The 15683-nt window shown below is 40.3% G+C and overlaps 1 protein-coding gene across 1 annotated transcript in view; it reads left to right on the top strand.

Annotated features, from left to right (window-relative positions):
* ADGRV1 (adhesion G protein-coupled receptor V1) overlaps positions 1–15683 on the top strand; it is a 500140-nt gene that overhangs the window by 461615 nt on the left and 22842 nt on the right. The window contains exon 88 of the mRNA XM_089679659.1: positions 11734–11891. Coding sequence (XP_089535785.1) covers positions 11734–11891 — 158 coding nt within the window. The remainder of the gene's footprint in view (positions 1–11733; positions 11892–15683) is intronic.

Below are 15683 nucleotides of genomic sequence, written 5' to 3' on the forward strand. Positions count from 1 at the left end.
AAATATTAAATAAGTACTCTATTATGCCACAAATGAAAGTAGTTTTGGAATTAAGTGTAATGGATAGTGTACACTTGCCCCTGTTACATCCTTTACCAGAAATGCAACAATGGCAATGCAATACCTCTAATTTGTGCTTCCATTCCAAGCATTTTGAATGAAGTATTCAGTTTCAAGAGTGCTCAATGGCTACCTACTGCCAATCATACAAAGAACTGGAACTAGACAGGTACCGTAATCGTTATGGAATGCTAAGAACCATATTTTGACAGCTAAAACAACACAGAAGTAAGCGTATGTAGCGGACCGACCAGATTGGTCCCGCTATATTTGATTCCATATTCTGATCTCTTAAGTGTACAAATACTGTAGCTAGGCACAAGGTATTTCCATCTAGGGGTATCAAATCTCACTCTGTCTTCAGACAGTAACCAGCCAGAGGTTACTCTTTTTTTGTTGTTTTATTCCTTTTAGTAGAACTGGGATAGGGATTGGAAAGAAAAGCTTTGGGATGCCCAGAACTAAGGAACTTGCTGAGGACACTATCTTGAAATAAAGGAACAACACAAGGCAGAGTTCTCCTCCACAAAAGGGTACCAACAGCTTTCAGCATGAAGGGGGGGGCTTCATCTACGGTGCAGTCCTAGGAGCTAGGTCTGGAACGATCCCTTTATCCAGAAATGGTGCATCTGTGATCCGTGTCACAGGGTATCCCAGAAAATCTGCTTCAGACTTTGCTTCGGCATTCCTGCACCTTCATTAGGATGACTCTAATGCTCCTTGGTGAACGAGAGATATCTGGGGTTTCTTTAGGCCTCTCCTAAGCCTAGGAAGGTTTGACAGCATTTCCAGACTGAGTCAATCTCCTGCCAGCAAACGACCCTGCTACTGTCTGCTCTCAACCTTATACACCACGGTCAGCCTTATGGTGGTCACTTGTTCTGACCAGGAATTGGCAAGTGTATACAGAGCCAGCTCAGACTCTACCCTCTCCATCACTCACAGAAGATTCTGGAAACTTGGGGAGAGAGGCAAGCTTGCAGCTGCAGAACCCAGAGAAGGCAAAACACAATTTGTCTCTACTTCTAACAGCAGAGCCAAAAAACGAAATTTGCCTCACTTCTAGCACCTAATCTTGGAGGGTGCAACACGTATATATTATCCACTACCTCCTGCACTATTTTCATTTGTGACTTCATTGAGTTCTTGTTTAATAACAGCTCTATAATTAGACTCTATAGAAAAGAAGGGAAGTTCACCTTTAAATAATTTTGAAAGCATCTTTGAGTTGTTGAGCACTAATGCAAATGACATCTTTAAATCTGAACTGCAGACAAATATTAAAAAACACAAATGAATACAGATTTTTAATAATACGCCATTAAATATATTTTTTTTAATGCAAGCAATGTAAGGTAAGCCATAGATGAGTCCGTTTTTTTCATTCAACCAGCAGGTTTAAAGAATAAAACTGACTAGATTTCCCCATCCTCACACTCGATGTGGATGGGGAAATCCTCTCTGCTGAGCTATTGTATTCTGACAGTGGGGAGACTATGTTGCTGATTGAGCCACTAAAATCCAACAGGGCAGTTGTACAGAAGTCAAGCAATAGATCGACCTGCTCATACATGGATCAAAATTCGGCCAGTCAAATTTTTATCTATGCATAGGCGGCTTAAGTCTCTAAATTTTATCTTGGCATCAGCCCCTTGCAGTCTACTGTACTGCAGGGCTCAGGAGTTGGGAGTAAGTAGCTTAAATGTGCTGCAGGACAAGTAGCTTGCTGCTAGGAGGAGAGATCAGAATGATAGAGACAGAATGCTTCTCCTTTCACTTTCTAGTCACAGGGAAAAGAAACCTGTAAGTGAAAGTGGAATTGTAGAAGAGAAAAATCAAGTCAGGCAGGCAGGAATGTGTGGTTGAGATGTGTAAATATCAGAACTGGGTGGATAGAAGTGCAAATCATTTGCCAGGTACAATGACTCTTATTTATGTAGGTAATCTGTGTATTTACGTGTTTCTCTGGAAGTCAGCTTTACATTTTATACATACATCATGGCCACAAATATTGGTACTACTGTATTTCTGTCATATAATGCACCACTTCGCACAGAAAATTGTTGCAATTACAAATGTTTAGGCATTCTCTAGGTTATTTCTTTTGTTTGTATTGATATGACACAAAAAAAAATGGAGAAACAAAAAGCCAGATCTGACACATTCCACCCAAAACTCCAAAGATGAACTGGCCAAAATTATTGGCACCCTCAATTTATCATTTGGTAGCACACCCCTTGGAAAAAATAACTGAAATCAAGCACTTCCTGTAACCATTAATGAGTTTCTTACACCTCTCTACAGGAATTTTAGACCACTCTTTTTTTGCCAGCTGCTCCAGGTCTCTCAGATTAGAAAGGTTCCTTTTCCCAACTGCCGTTCTGAGACCTCTCCACGGGTGCTCTATGGGATTTAAATCTGGACTCATTGCTGACCAGTTCGGTACTTTCCAGCTCTTTGTCTGAAACCATTTCTGGGTGCTTTTTGACATGTGCTTTGAGTCATTGTCCTGCTGTAAGACCCATGACCTCTGATGGAAACTCAACTTTCTGACACTGGGCCGAAAATTGCACCCCAGAATTCTTGGTAGTCTTCAGATTTCATAATGTCATGCACACAATCAAGACATCCAGTGCCTGAAGCAGCAAAGCAACCCCAAAACATCAGTGAACCTCCACCATGTTTGATTGTAGGGACTGTATTCTTTTCTTTAAAGGCCTCATTGCTTTTTCTGAAAACAGTAGAATGATGAGCTTTACCAAAAGCTGTAATTTTGTTTGGTCTGTCCACAGCACATTCTCCTAAAAGGATTTTGGCTTCCTCAGGTAAGATTTTACAAACTCTAATCTGGCTTTTTTATGTTTCTGTGTTAGCATTTGGGTCCTCCTGGGTCTCCTACCATATCGTTCCTTTTCATTTAGATGGTGACGTTTAGTGCAAGCTGACACAGTTGTACCCTGTGCCTGAAGGTCAGCTTGAATTTGTCTGGAAGTTGATTGAGGTTCTTTATCCACCATTCGAACATTTCTTCGTTGCAATCTTTGGTCAAGTTTTCTCTTTCGTCCACATCCTGGGACATTAGCTACAGTGCCATGGGCTGTGAACTTCTTGACAATGTTGCGCAGAGTGGACAGGAACATTAAGATTTCTGGAGATGGACTTGTAACCTTCAGCTTGTCCGTGCTTTTCCACAATTTTTGTTCTCACATCCTCAGACAATTATTAGCTGCTCTTTCTCTTCTCCATGCTCCATGTGGCACACAGTTGAGTACATTTTTCACAATTTTAACTGGTTGCCAGTGTGGTTTGTATGTTGTCAGCACCTGTTAATTGATACTGGCAAGTTTAGTTACAAATTACAGGAGCATCACAAACTTGGAATGCAATTACTTCTTACAATTTTGAGAAAGTGCCAATAACTTTGTCTAGTCCATTTTTGGGGTTTTGTGTGGAATGTGTCAGATTTGACTTTTTGTGTCTCCACTTTTTTGTGTAATACCAATACAAACAAAAGAAATAAACATGAGAATGCCTAAACATTCGTAATTGCAACAATTTTCCTGGGCGAAGTGGTGCATTATCTGACACAAATGCAGGGGTGCCGATATTTTTGGCCATGACTGTACCTATTTATGTATTTCACTTGGACTAGTATTTTTTTTTAAATGTCATCAGCAAACACTGACAGCATATATTTGGCTGTGAAATTTATTTTTTACTTTCACAATGTCCCATACCTGATAGGAAACCGAAGTAACAAGGTTGGCCTTTCTTGTATCTTCAGTCCATGCACCACTTTCAGTGAAACAGACAGTTTCTAGAAACAAGAGGAACAAAAGTTCCAGCGGATGTTGATAGTAGACCCTCGAGCTGGTAATGCAGATGGGGGACATTTGGCAGAACATTGGGTCAGGAACACAAGCACTGCAGGATGGACCAGCTGGGTTTAAAGAGGAACTCAAAATATACTGCAGATTCAAGAGGTGTAGCTTGTCAGAGCTCCCAGTGAGCTTGTGGCGAAACACACTTCTGTGGTTTGAGCAGATGCTGGAGACAGCCAGGGCAGGCACTCAGTAAGAATGTAGATCTGAATCTGAGACAGAAGTGTGGTCATATGGATAGCTGAGGTCAGCAGCGGGTGGGTAGAGAGATACAGAGGCATAAGCAAGCAAGATCAGAGTTGTGAACAGAGCAGAGGTCAGTAACAGGAGGGTAGAAATATGAGCAGAATCAGGATCAGGTTAGAGGCAGGCCAGGTCAGTAACAGAAGTCATATGCAGTACATAATCAGGGCACAGCATACAGCTGAAGACCAGACAGCACTGAAACTAGAATAAAGCATCCTTTAAATAATGTATCTGGCACCAACATTGACTGTGCATGTGCTTCCATGTCCACGCATGATCACAGTTCTATGTGCAATACCATGCACTTGCGCATATCTCTGAGCCTGCCATCTCACACAAATTCCCTGACATTGCCCCCCCCCCCCCTCCAAGGGCAGCCTCTGTATGTCCACCAGAGCTAACTTTTTAGAGTGAATCTGGAAACAGAATTGCACCAACTGTGAAACGCGAACATTAGAGGATGGTTCCCAGGCATTACCCTCCAGGCCGTAACCCATCCGTTTAATGAGGAACTTGGTCTGACCTCCCCTCTTTCTATAATCCAGGATGGTCTCCACCTCATATTCTGCATTTTCTTCAATGAGCAGTAAAGCTGGAGTCTCCGGCTCTCGATCAGGAAAGGGTTTGGATGCACTTTGTTTCAATAACGATACATGAAACACTGATTATATCCTGAGATTCTTGGGCAGAACTAATTCTAAAGCCACTGTTTTGATCCTTATAATTGGAAATGGTCCAGTGTAACTAGGCCTAAGTTTCTTTGAGCGCAAGCTAATTTTAAACTTACTTTACTTTCCAGTCTCAAATTCAGATTTCTCCTTTTCTTTTTATAAAAAAAATTCTTGTTGCCTGCTTAAGCTCTAGTGATGACTTCCCATAGTTTGGAAAACATTTGTGCATCCCTCAGTCTTTGGAAAAATTCAGGGATGAGTGGTAAGGGATATCAATTCTTTATGGTAACCCTATTAAGATCCTGGTAGTCCACAGAAGGCTGAAGAGCATGATCTTTTTTTGCACCAAAAAGATACCAGCCTCTGCTGGAGAAGTAGAAGGCCTGATGCATCCTTTTTTCAAGGTTTTCATCTATGTTTTTATGGAGCACCTCCAATGCTGGTTCTGAGAGGGGGTAAATCCAACTGAAGGTAATTTCAGAACCTGGTAACAGTTCAGTAGGACAATCGTATGTCAGCTTTCTTCTTTTTAATGACATCTAGGTATTCATGGTACAACATGGGCAGTAACTTAACTGCTTCAGAGTCCATATTAATACTGAGGAGAAGATTCCTCTCATTGGAAGTAGGTGAAAGAGAGAACTTCTGGCAGTAACTGGATGTGAATGTCAATTTCCTGGTAGACCAGTCAATGCAAGGATTATGAGCTCTTAGTTGAGACTAGCCCAGGTCTTGGTGACCTGATGAAGTGCAGCATGGACTAGGAACAGACTCTTGGGTAGCATAGCCAAACGTGATGCCTAAGCCATCTGCCAGATGAACTGAGAAGCTGTCTAGCACAGAGAGGCAGTTCATGTTTAATAGCGAATGAGGAATCCACAAAGCAGCTACAAGCCTTGGAATCTATGATGGCTTAGAAATGGTTTTCCCCAGAAGCTGTATGGAGATTAGGTTATATCAGCGGTTACAGCAACATTTTTTCTTCTTTTGGGATAAGGGAATTTACATAAATAAATAAAAGCTGATCACTGTAAGCACCCCTGCCAGTGTTAAATGGTCTGTCCTGTTTCTGCAACTGATACATCTGCAAGACAGCTTGTTCTTTTGAAAAATAACAGACATACTGGCCAGATCACCAGGGTAAAATAAAAGAAAGAAAGAAAGCCCGAAAAAGAAAACTAAAGCAGCTATCACATCAAAAAATTGGTAAGTTGCAATATAATAAATGTTGGCTTTTGTGTTTAATACTACTTTAACTCAGAAGGGCTTCTTCACATTTCATCCACAGACAGGCTGACCTACATTGCTGATGGGAAATTTCATGTGATTTAACCTCTTTACGATGGCCTAACACATATGTGCAGTGGCAAAAGGGTAGACTTTTACACCCATACACTGCACATATGTGTTGCTGAGTGGGCGTTTTTATATGCTGAATGCTTTCCCACTGTGCACTCCCAGTACCAGGCACCCCCTCTGCCCAGACTAATGATTGATAGTTCAAAGGACCTTGTCATGTGACTACTACAGTCACATGATTGACAATCCTTCTCACTCTCCAGGATAATCAGAACTGTTTAAAGGGATGCTGGGGCAAGTAACAAGGGTTAAATAGCAAAAATGTTATTGCACAGCTACTATGTTTTCAAAACATAATTGGGCATCAGAAATATAGATATAACTTTATTGGTGTGGCTATAGATTTGTTTTAATGACTCCTACTTTAATGGAAGAGCAAATGTGGGTGTACACTTCCTTTAAAACTGGGTTTTTCCATTGTGTTTCATGTACATCTGTCAGTATCTGAAATCTTTTATATAAGCCAGCGGGAACTTTGGATGACCCTCATGTGAGAGAAAAAAAATTAATAAGATCTATTATTGCCAGTTAGTAGAACAATCAAACATGCCTAGCCAAAACAAATCTGTGCTGGCACATGCCATTAATAACACATCGTTTACCTGCTCCGAAATTTCATAATAAGCAGAAAAATAATAATACTGGGATGGGAAAATGAGGACATGCAGATGGGGAGTTAGTGGGAATATGAAGCAATACTTGTTTTCCACAGCCTGGAGGACAGAATTTCTGTAAAGCATGCCTCCCATTTATTTAAAAGTTCATATTGATGTTGAGTGCTTGTTTTTATTAGTTAATGTAACAGGGTTGTGGATATTTGTCAAGATTTGCCCAAGTTGATTGAATCTACCATTGGCTTCTTATTTCTGTCAAGGATTTTGACAGTTCACAGCTGTGCATTTTTGGCAATATAAACATTTGTAACTCTCATGATCATTTCCTGGTATATCTGCGTATTGTACACAAGAGAAAATGTTTAGCCTGCCTTTGTTCAGCTTTGTTATGGCTGTAACATGGGGACAGACCTGGACAATGGAGAGATCTGCTGATGACTTACCCCAAGGACACCCACAAAACATAACAGTTATTGCAGTTTGTAACTAATGTAAGTACTGAATTTGCATTAATATCAGCTTGCTAGTAACGCCTCTACAGGAGGCATCATACAGCTGTACACCCATTGACTCTTCATGTTTTTATTTATTTTATGCACTTATATAGGCTGTCAATTTATGCAGCACTTTACATATATATTGTACATTCACATCAGTCCCCAACCCTCAAGGAGCTTACAATATAAGGTCCCTAACTCACATTCATACATACTAGGGCCAATTTAGACAGGATCCAATTAACCTATCAGCATGTCTTTTGGAGTGTTGGAGGAAACCGAAGTACCCAGAGGAAACCCAAACAGGTACAGGGAGGACATGCAAACTCCAGGCAGGTGGTGCCACGGTTGGGAATCCAATCAACGACCCTAGTACTGTTAGGCGGAAGTGCTAACCATTTAGCCACTGTGCTGCCCCTTGTCCAATCAGTAGGCTGAGGATATTCTTGACCCAATTGTGCTGTTGCTGCTGCAAGATGGTGAAGGCTGTAGCTGTGCTATATGATGGGATACTTGTGTTACAAAGCTGGGTGCACAAAATCACAAATCTTTCAGAAAATAAAACAGTTCCTATACAGTGGGGATCGAAAGTTTGGGCACCCCAGCTAAAAATTTGTATTAATGTGCATAAAAAAGCCAAGGAAAGATGGAAAAATCTCCAAAAGGCATCAAATTACAGATTAGACATTCTTATAATATGTCAACAAAAGTTAGATTTTATTTCCATCATTTACACTTTCAAAATAACAGAAAACAAAAAAATGGCGTCTGCAAAAGTTTGGGCACCCTGCAGAGTTAATATCTTGTACTGCCCCCTTTGGCAAGTATCACAGCTTGTAAACGCTTTTTGTAGCCAGCCAAGAGTCTTTCAATTCTTGTTTGAGGTATCTTTGCCCATTCTTCCTTACAAAAGTCTTCCAGTTCTTTGAGATTTCTTGGCTGTCTGTCACGCACTGCTCTTTTAAGGTCTATCCATAGATTTTCAATTATGTTGAGGTCAGGAGATTGTGAAGGCCATGGCAAAACCTTCAGTTTACGCCTCTTGATGTAATCCCCTGTGGATTTCGAGGTGTGTTTAGGATCATTATCCATTTGTAGAAGCCATCCTCTCTTTAACTTCAGCTTTTTGACAGATGGCATCAAGTTACCATCCAAAATTTGCTGCAATTTTATTGAATCCATTTTTCCTTCTACTCGTGAGATGTTCCCTGTGCCACTGGCTGCAACACAACCCCAAAGCATGATTGATCCAACCCCATGCTTAACAGTTGGACAGAGGTTCTTTTCATTAAATTATGTGCCCCTTCTTCTCCAAACGTACCTTTGCTCATTCCGGCCAAAAAGTTCAATTTTATCCTCATCGGTCCACAGAACTTGTTTCCAAAATGCATCAGGCTTGTCTATATGTTCATTTGCAAAGTTCAAACGATGATTTTTGTGGTGAGGACGTAGAAGATGTTTTCTTCTGATGACTCTTCCATGAAGACCATATTTGTACAAGTATCTCTTTATAGTGGAATAGTGTACCACAACTCCAGTGTCCGCCAGATCTTTCTGGAGGGATCGTGCAGTCAAACGTGGGTTTTGAATTGTTTTTCTCACAATCCTGCGAGCCGTTCTGTCTGATATTTTTCTTGGTCTTCCAGATCTTGCTTTAACTTTCACTGTTCCTGGTGACTGCCATTTCTTAATTACATTCCGAACAGAGGATAGTGACATCTGAAAACGCTTTGCTATCTTCTTATAGCCTTCTCCAGCTTTGTGAGCGTCAACTATTTTCAGTTTCAGCTTTCTAGACAACTGCTTAGAAGAACCCATGGTGCTGATTGTTGGGGCAAGGTCAGATGAGTCTGGGCATTTAAAACCTTTGAGATTGACATTGTCTGGTTTTCCCAGACGATGATTGAGAACAATCCATGACACTGGCAGGTCTCAGCTTTGCAAAGGGGGCAGTGCATGCTATACATTCTGCAGGGTGCCCAAACTTTTGCAGATGCCATTTTTTTGTTTTCTGTTATTTTGAAAGTGTAAATGATGGAAATAAAATCTAACTTTTGATGACATATTATAAGAATATCTAATCTGTAATTTGATGCCTTTTGGAGATTTTTCCATCTTTCCTTGGCTTCTTTATGCACATTAATACAAATTTTTAGCTGGGGTGCCCAAACTTTCGATCCCCACTGTATGTCGATGTCAAATGTGCATCTGTTGCATGACTTACTTCCCCATCAATGCAGACGCTAGGAAAGATAGAATGTAGAATGTAGAATCTGAATTTGTCACATGCAAATGCATTACCTGCTTTCCAGTTGAATAAAAAAATAAACAAAAGTCAGCAGCTACAAAATCTGTAGCTGCTGACTTTTAAAATACAGACACTTACCTGTTCCTCGGTCCAGCGGTGTCCTCACCATGGCTGGTTTCACTGGTCATCTTCTCTCCCTGGTTCTGGCATCTTCAGTGTGGGCACTTGGCTGTGACAGCTTGCGGCTTCACAGCTGGGTGCCCACTGTGCATGTGCGAGTAGCGCGGCACTTTGTGAATGGTCCCGTAGTCTTCTGGGACCTGTCACGTGTCCCACACGACTATGGGGAGGGAGGGGGGAGGACAACTTATGCTTCCGTTCGCCTTAGGTGATCATACTGGAAGTGGGAGCAGGTACCTGTCAAATTTGGGTACCCGCTCCCCCCCCCCCCCAAAGATGCCAATCCTTAACGGGGAGCGGGGGACAAAGCCTTAAAGTGGAACTTCCCCTTTTGGGTGGAGCTCTGCTTTAAAGTGCAACTATTCTCTTATTGAACAAAAAATATATACATAAATAAAAACAACTAGTCTAAATCAAAAGTTTGCATTGCAAGCATTTGATCAAATGTATATGCTTCTGCTTTGCAGCTATTGGGACAGACCAATGCATCACACTTGCTGCAGTCTTTGAAAATGTGCACTAAATAAAAAAAGGTCTGTTTAAGAAAAAACAATTCTTATAGCCATTCGTCCATTGAATCTGCATGCACATTCATTCTATGCAAATATGCATTTATTATAGGCAGTACTAACATACCACATTATGGCCACTAGATGGAGCTGAGGAGCATAGGAAATGCATATGTCTTTGTAACAAGTGATACAATGTAACAGTTCCAGAGACTGCTAGGGAATTAACAGATAGATGGTTACATTTATTTTATAATTCTCTCTAGTATTCTTTAGAATTGTTACATTATATGTATTTCCTTTGCTCCTCAGTTCCATCTAGTGGAATTTATACAGTATTTTACTACTGCCTGTAATAAAGCAACATTTGCTCAAAAGAGAAAATTTGCCTAAAGACCGCAAGGTAACTTTCAAAATAAATGCTAAGTATAAAGTGCCTGCCTTTACTATAATATTGTGATCTATCCCATTGTATTAAGAAATATATAAGATATTGCTTTAGTCCCTTTAGACTTGCAACCATCTCACTAAAAATGAATGAATCACTGTAGCGTAGCTACATGCCACAATTGCCATAGACCAAGAAACAGGTTGCTTGTAAATTGCCCTTTTTGCTCTGTATAGACCTCAGGGTGAAGGGCTGAGCCGGTTATAGTAATGGGAGTCTGAGGATTCTGGAAAAATCTTGTTTACACATTAGCCATGGCTGTGAGATAAAGAAACATACATTCTGATAGTGGCAAAAAATCACAACTGGCTGTTGAAAAACAGAAAGGTATTTCTCTATGACATTAAATTGCAACATGGCTTGTGCAGCAATTATACAGTACATGTTTATTAAAGAAATATCACAATAACCTAAAATCCTTGTGGAAACCTCAGGAGACCATATGCATGTTGTTCTTTGTCCTGATCTGTCCCATGTCCGCATTGTGCATTAAACACAAATCTTTATTTGTTTGTGCTGGCTGTCAGCTCTACCCCAGGTAAAGCCCAACATATGAGTGTTCCATAAGTCACAAATAGCCGTGGCTCGGCCCGGTCCCCACTCTCTCCTCATTGCCTCACTGGCTGTGGTTGACAGCCAATGGCTCCCACTGCTGTGTCTCAGCCAATGAGGAGAGAAATACCCAGGACAGCCAAGGCTCACATGCACATCTCCCAGATGGAGCTCAGGTGAGTATTAGGGGGACTGTGGGTGGAGCAGCACAGAGAAGGTTTTTTATCTTCATGCATAGAATTCATGAAGGTAAAAAAACTTCAGCCTTTACAACCACTTTAATGTTGTACAAAGCTGGACTTCTGTTGAACTGATTGAAGATGTGAAAGGTAGGCCAAGTACCTTCATGTATGTCTTTATATAGTGTAGGTTAATATGACTGAGTTGCCAAACCATTTGTTTTGCTATGGGAAGTATTTCTTGTAGACATGGAAGCAATAACTTGTATTCACATTATATATTTTCCAGGTGTTTCATTCCAAATATCTATGCAGCTCTTTTTACTGCAGCACTTGTGCCATTGGTTTGCCTTGTGGTTGTGCTTGTAGTTTTCATTCATGCCTATCAAGTCACCCAACAATGGAAAGCATATGATGATGTGTTTAGAGGAAGACCCAATGCCACAGGTACAGTATTCTGAGAATATAAATATCCATCCTTTTTAATAACATGGTAAACAATGTAGATTCTTTTTTTAATGGTAATTTCAGTAACCAGCTTATTGCTGTCCCCTAGTTGACCACACCATTTTTAATGTCCAGCATTCCATGGAAGAAAGCAAATAAGGGGTGCACTCTCCTCGTGAATTACCGCGATAAAAAGGAATTTATTTAAAATGACAAAAGTGTATACTCACAAACTAAGACTCATAATACAAGCTGGAAACCAGTGTGACAGTCTGAAAAAATGGTAATCTGACAGCAGGATGTTCTAACGCATTTAAGGAGATGTACTCACTTCTTCAGTATATCTCCCGAAACGCGTTAACACGGGAATGCATGAGGAGAGTGCGCCCCTTCTTTGCTTTCTTCCAGTACCATCAAGATTCCCCAATCTTTAGAGGGCTGCACCCCAACAAGTGACTGTTACTGTGGTCCTGGGAGGCTTAGGGACTTGAGCGCTTGTGTATGGTTTTTCTTTCTCTTGCGTATGTAAGCATTCCATGCCTATCTTAATTGTTCAAGCCCTATCCAACCTTAGCCTGCATTAATGTTACAGATAAAAGTACAATAATGCTAAAAACTAAGATTATGTGTAAAGTGCCGTAACTCATAGTAGTCAGTTGGAATTAAAGCATACCTATTCTCACAGTAAGACTGGTGAAACCACTCAAGTCTTGGAACAGGCACCTCAACTTTCCTGTACATCAGTTTAACTTAACCCAAATCTGGTATGTGTGCTTTGCACAGTTATTTTGGTGGAGAACTTGGCTTTACCTCGTCTGGCTACCTGAGCCATTACTGTGATTGCTGTCATTGAGGATAGCCATCACAGTAATTGGTCAGTATTGAATACCAAAATTTGGGAGGGGTGGGGTATGACCTCATCCAAGACACATGGTCAATATCTGGTTACCACAGCACCACAAGGTGCTCAGTAGAGAAGCTAGCCTAAAACAAAGGTACATGTCGGTACCTGCTATTACATACTGTACATTTGACACTATTAACCTCAGGTATTGCTTTACATTTACTGGAATCAGATTGCTTAAAGATTCATTTTGATTCATTGTTATAATGTATTGCACACTGCAATATATAGCAAGACAGGGATTCAGAACTGAGAGAAAATAGTGACTAATGGATATATTTCTGAATTAATCTAGCAAGAAAGGACACTTTATACAAACATTCAGTAAGGCTATGTTGCCTACACAGTGCTTCTCCTGCAAGTTTTTATTACATGGAGCATATACCTGAAGTACAGTGCCTTGAAAAAGTATTCATACCCTTTGAAATTTTCCACATTTTGTCATGTTACAATCAAAAACGTAAATGTATTTTATTGGGATTTTATGTGATAGACCAACACAAAGTGGCTCATAATTGTCAAAAGTTCAAAAATTTCAAAAGTTGAAAGAAAATGATAAATGGTTTTCAAAATGTTATACAAATAATTATCTGTAAAGTGTGGTGTGCATTTGTATTCAGCCCCCCTGAGTCAATACTGTAGAACCACCTTTCTCTGCAATTATAGCTGCAAGTCTTTTTGGATATGGCTCTACCAGCTTTGCACATCTAGAGAGCAAAATGTTTACCCATTCTTCTTTGCAAGGTAGCTCAGGCTCTGCCAGATTGGATGGAGAGCATCTGTGAACAGCAATTTTCAAGCCTTGCCACAGATTCTCAATTGGATTAAGATCTGGACTTTGACTGGGCCATTCTAACACATGAATATGCTTTGATCTAAACCATTCCATTGTAGCTTTGGCTGTATGTTTAGGGTCGTTGTACTGCTGGAAGGTAAACCTCCGACCCAGTCTCAAGTCTTTTGCAGACTCTAACAGGATTTCTTCTAAGATTATATTGGCTCCATCCATCTTTCCATCAACTCTGACCAGCTTCCTTGTCCCTGCTGAAGAAAAGCATAACCACAACATAATGCTGCACCTTTTTCCACATGTTTGCTGTGTCCCCCACATGGCTCCTCCCAAACTGCAAATGGGTCTTCTGATGGCTTACTTTCAACAATGTCTCTCTTCTTGTCACTCTTATATAAAGGCCAGATTTGTGGAGTGCACAACTAATAGTTGTCCTGTGGACAGATTCTCCCACCTGAGCTGTGGATTTCTGCATCTCCTCCAGAGTTACCATGGGCCTCTTGGCTGTTTCTCTGATTAATGCTCTCCTTGCCCGGCCTGTCAGTTTAGGTGGACAGCCATGTCTTGGTAGGTTTGCAGTTGTGCTATACTCTTTCCATTTTCGGATGATGGATAGAACAGTGCTCCATGAGATGTTCAAAGCTTGGGATAGTATTTGATAACCTAACCCTGCTTTAAACTTTTCCACAACTTTATCCCTGACTTGTCTGGCATGTTTCTTGACCTTCATGATGCTGTTTGTTCACTAATGTTCTCTAACAAATCTCTGAGGGCTTTACAGAACAGCTGTATGTATACTGAGATTAAATTACACACAGGTGGACTCTATTTACTAATTAGGTGACTTTTTAAGACAATTGGTTCCACTACATTTTAGTTAGGGGTATCAGCGTAAAGAGGGCTGAATACAAATGCACGCCACACATTTCAGATATTTATTTGTAAAACATTTTGAAAACCATTTATAATTTTCTTTCCATTTTGCAATTGTGTGCCACTTTGTGTTGGTCTATCACATAAAATCCCAGTAAAATACATTTACGTTTTTGGTTGTAACATGACAAAATGTGGAAACTTTGAAGGGGTATGAATACTTTTTCAAGGCACTGTATACAAGGAAGTGTCCAAGTGCTGTTTACTTCTTATATAATCCTATTATGTATGTTATGTCTCACATGGTCAGCATTACCTCTATAAGCAGGAAATGTTTTAGTTTTGTTGACTACATTCTCAAATGTCCAGCCCACACTTGCCGGGGATTTTATTGCTGGCTTGCTAAGCTCTTCCTGATCAGAAATAGTTTAAGAATGGAAGTCAGACAGCTGAACGTCCTAATAATAACAACACGTTCATATTCAGCTCCAAGCCTAAATTTTACTGTTTAAGTGCAAAGTCTGTTTGTGATGTATATCAATCTTATATATTTCTACAAGCAAGTCATTTGTCCATCATGGTATATTCTTTATAATTCTGAGGTGTGTTCAGGATATCTCAATTTGAAGTAAACCATAATTAAAATTTGAATTAAGCCAGAGTAACCAATAGTTTATTAACATCTCTCCACCTCGTCCAATCAGAGAATGCTTTGCATTCATTTAAGAAATGCAAAGTATTCTTTGAATGGTGCCCACGCTCAGTGGCCGAGCATCTGTGTTCACAATGTATCAGGCAGCCAACTCAGCACGAGACCCGGAGGCAAGTGGAGATCACTGGTGTAGCAGTGTCTAGTTCAGTGATTTCCAGCTTCCAGCAGCATTGGTTAGGTATATCATGTACATAATCCAAACTGGACCAATGTAACTACAGTATGTATAACATGCCAATGTCTGGAATATTCTTTATTAATATATCATTTGTATTATAAGTATATTTGTATTAATAGCAAATGTGTATATTATTGGGTAGTAAATGAATTTATATTATCAGAGAGGTACCTGTACACACAAATGTATCCTAGGGCCACAGTAAAAACAAGTATGCATGTTTAGGAACTGTGTAGGCTGGACTTACTCTTTTGAGAATGGTTGGTAACGGATTTTTGGCTCCTGAAATCTGTCAGCCAAGGGCAATGTAATGCAATGTGATCATTGCCCTGTTT

This window comes from Staurois parvus, unplaced genomic scaffold, assembly GCF_062004578.1.
Source record: "Staurois parvus isolate SC_StPar_1 unplaced genomic scaffold, SC_StPar_1.0 ptg000229l, whole genome shotgun sequence".
NCBI lineage: Eukaryota > Metazoa > Chordata > Amphibia > Anura > Ranidae > Staurois > Staurois parvus.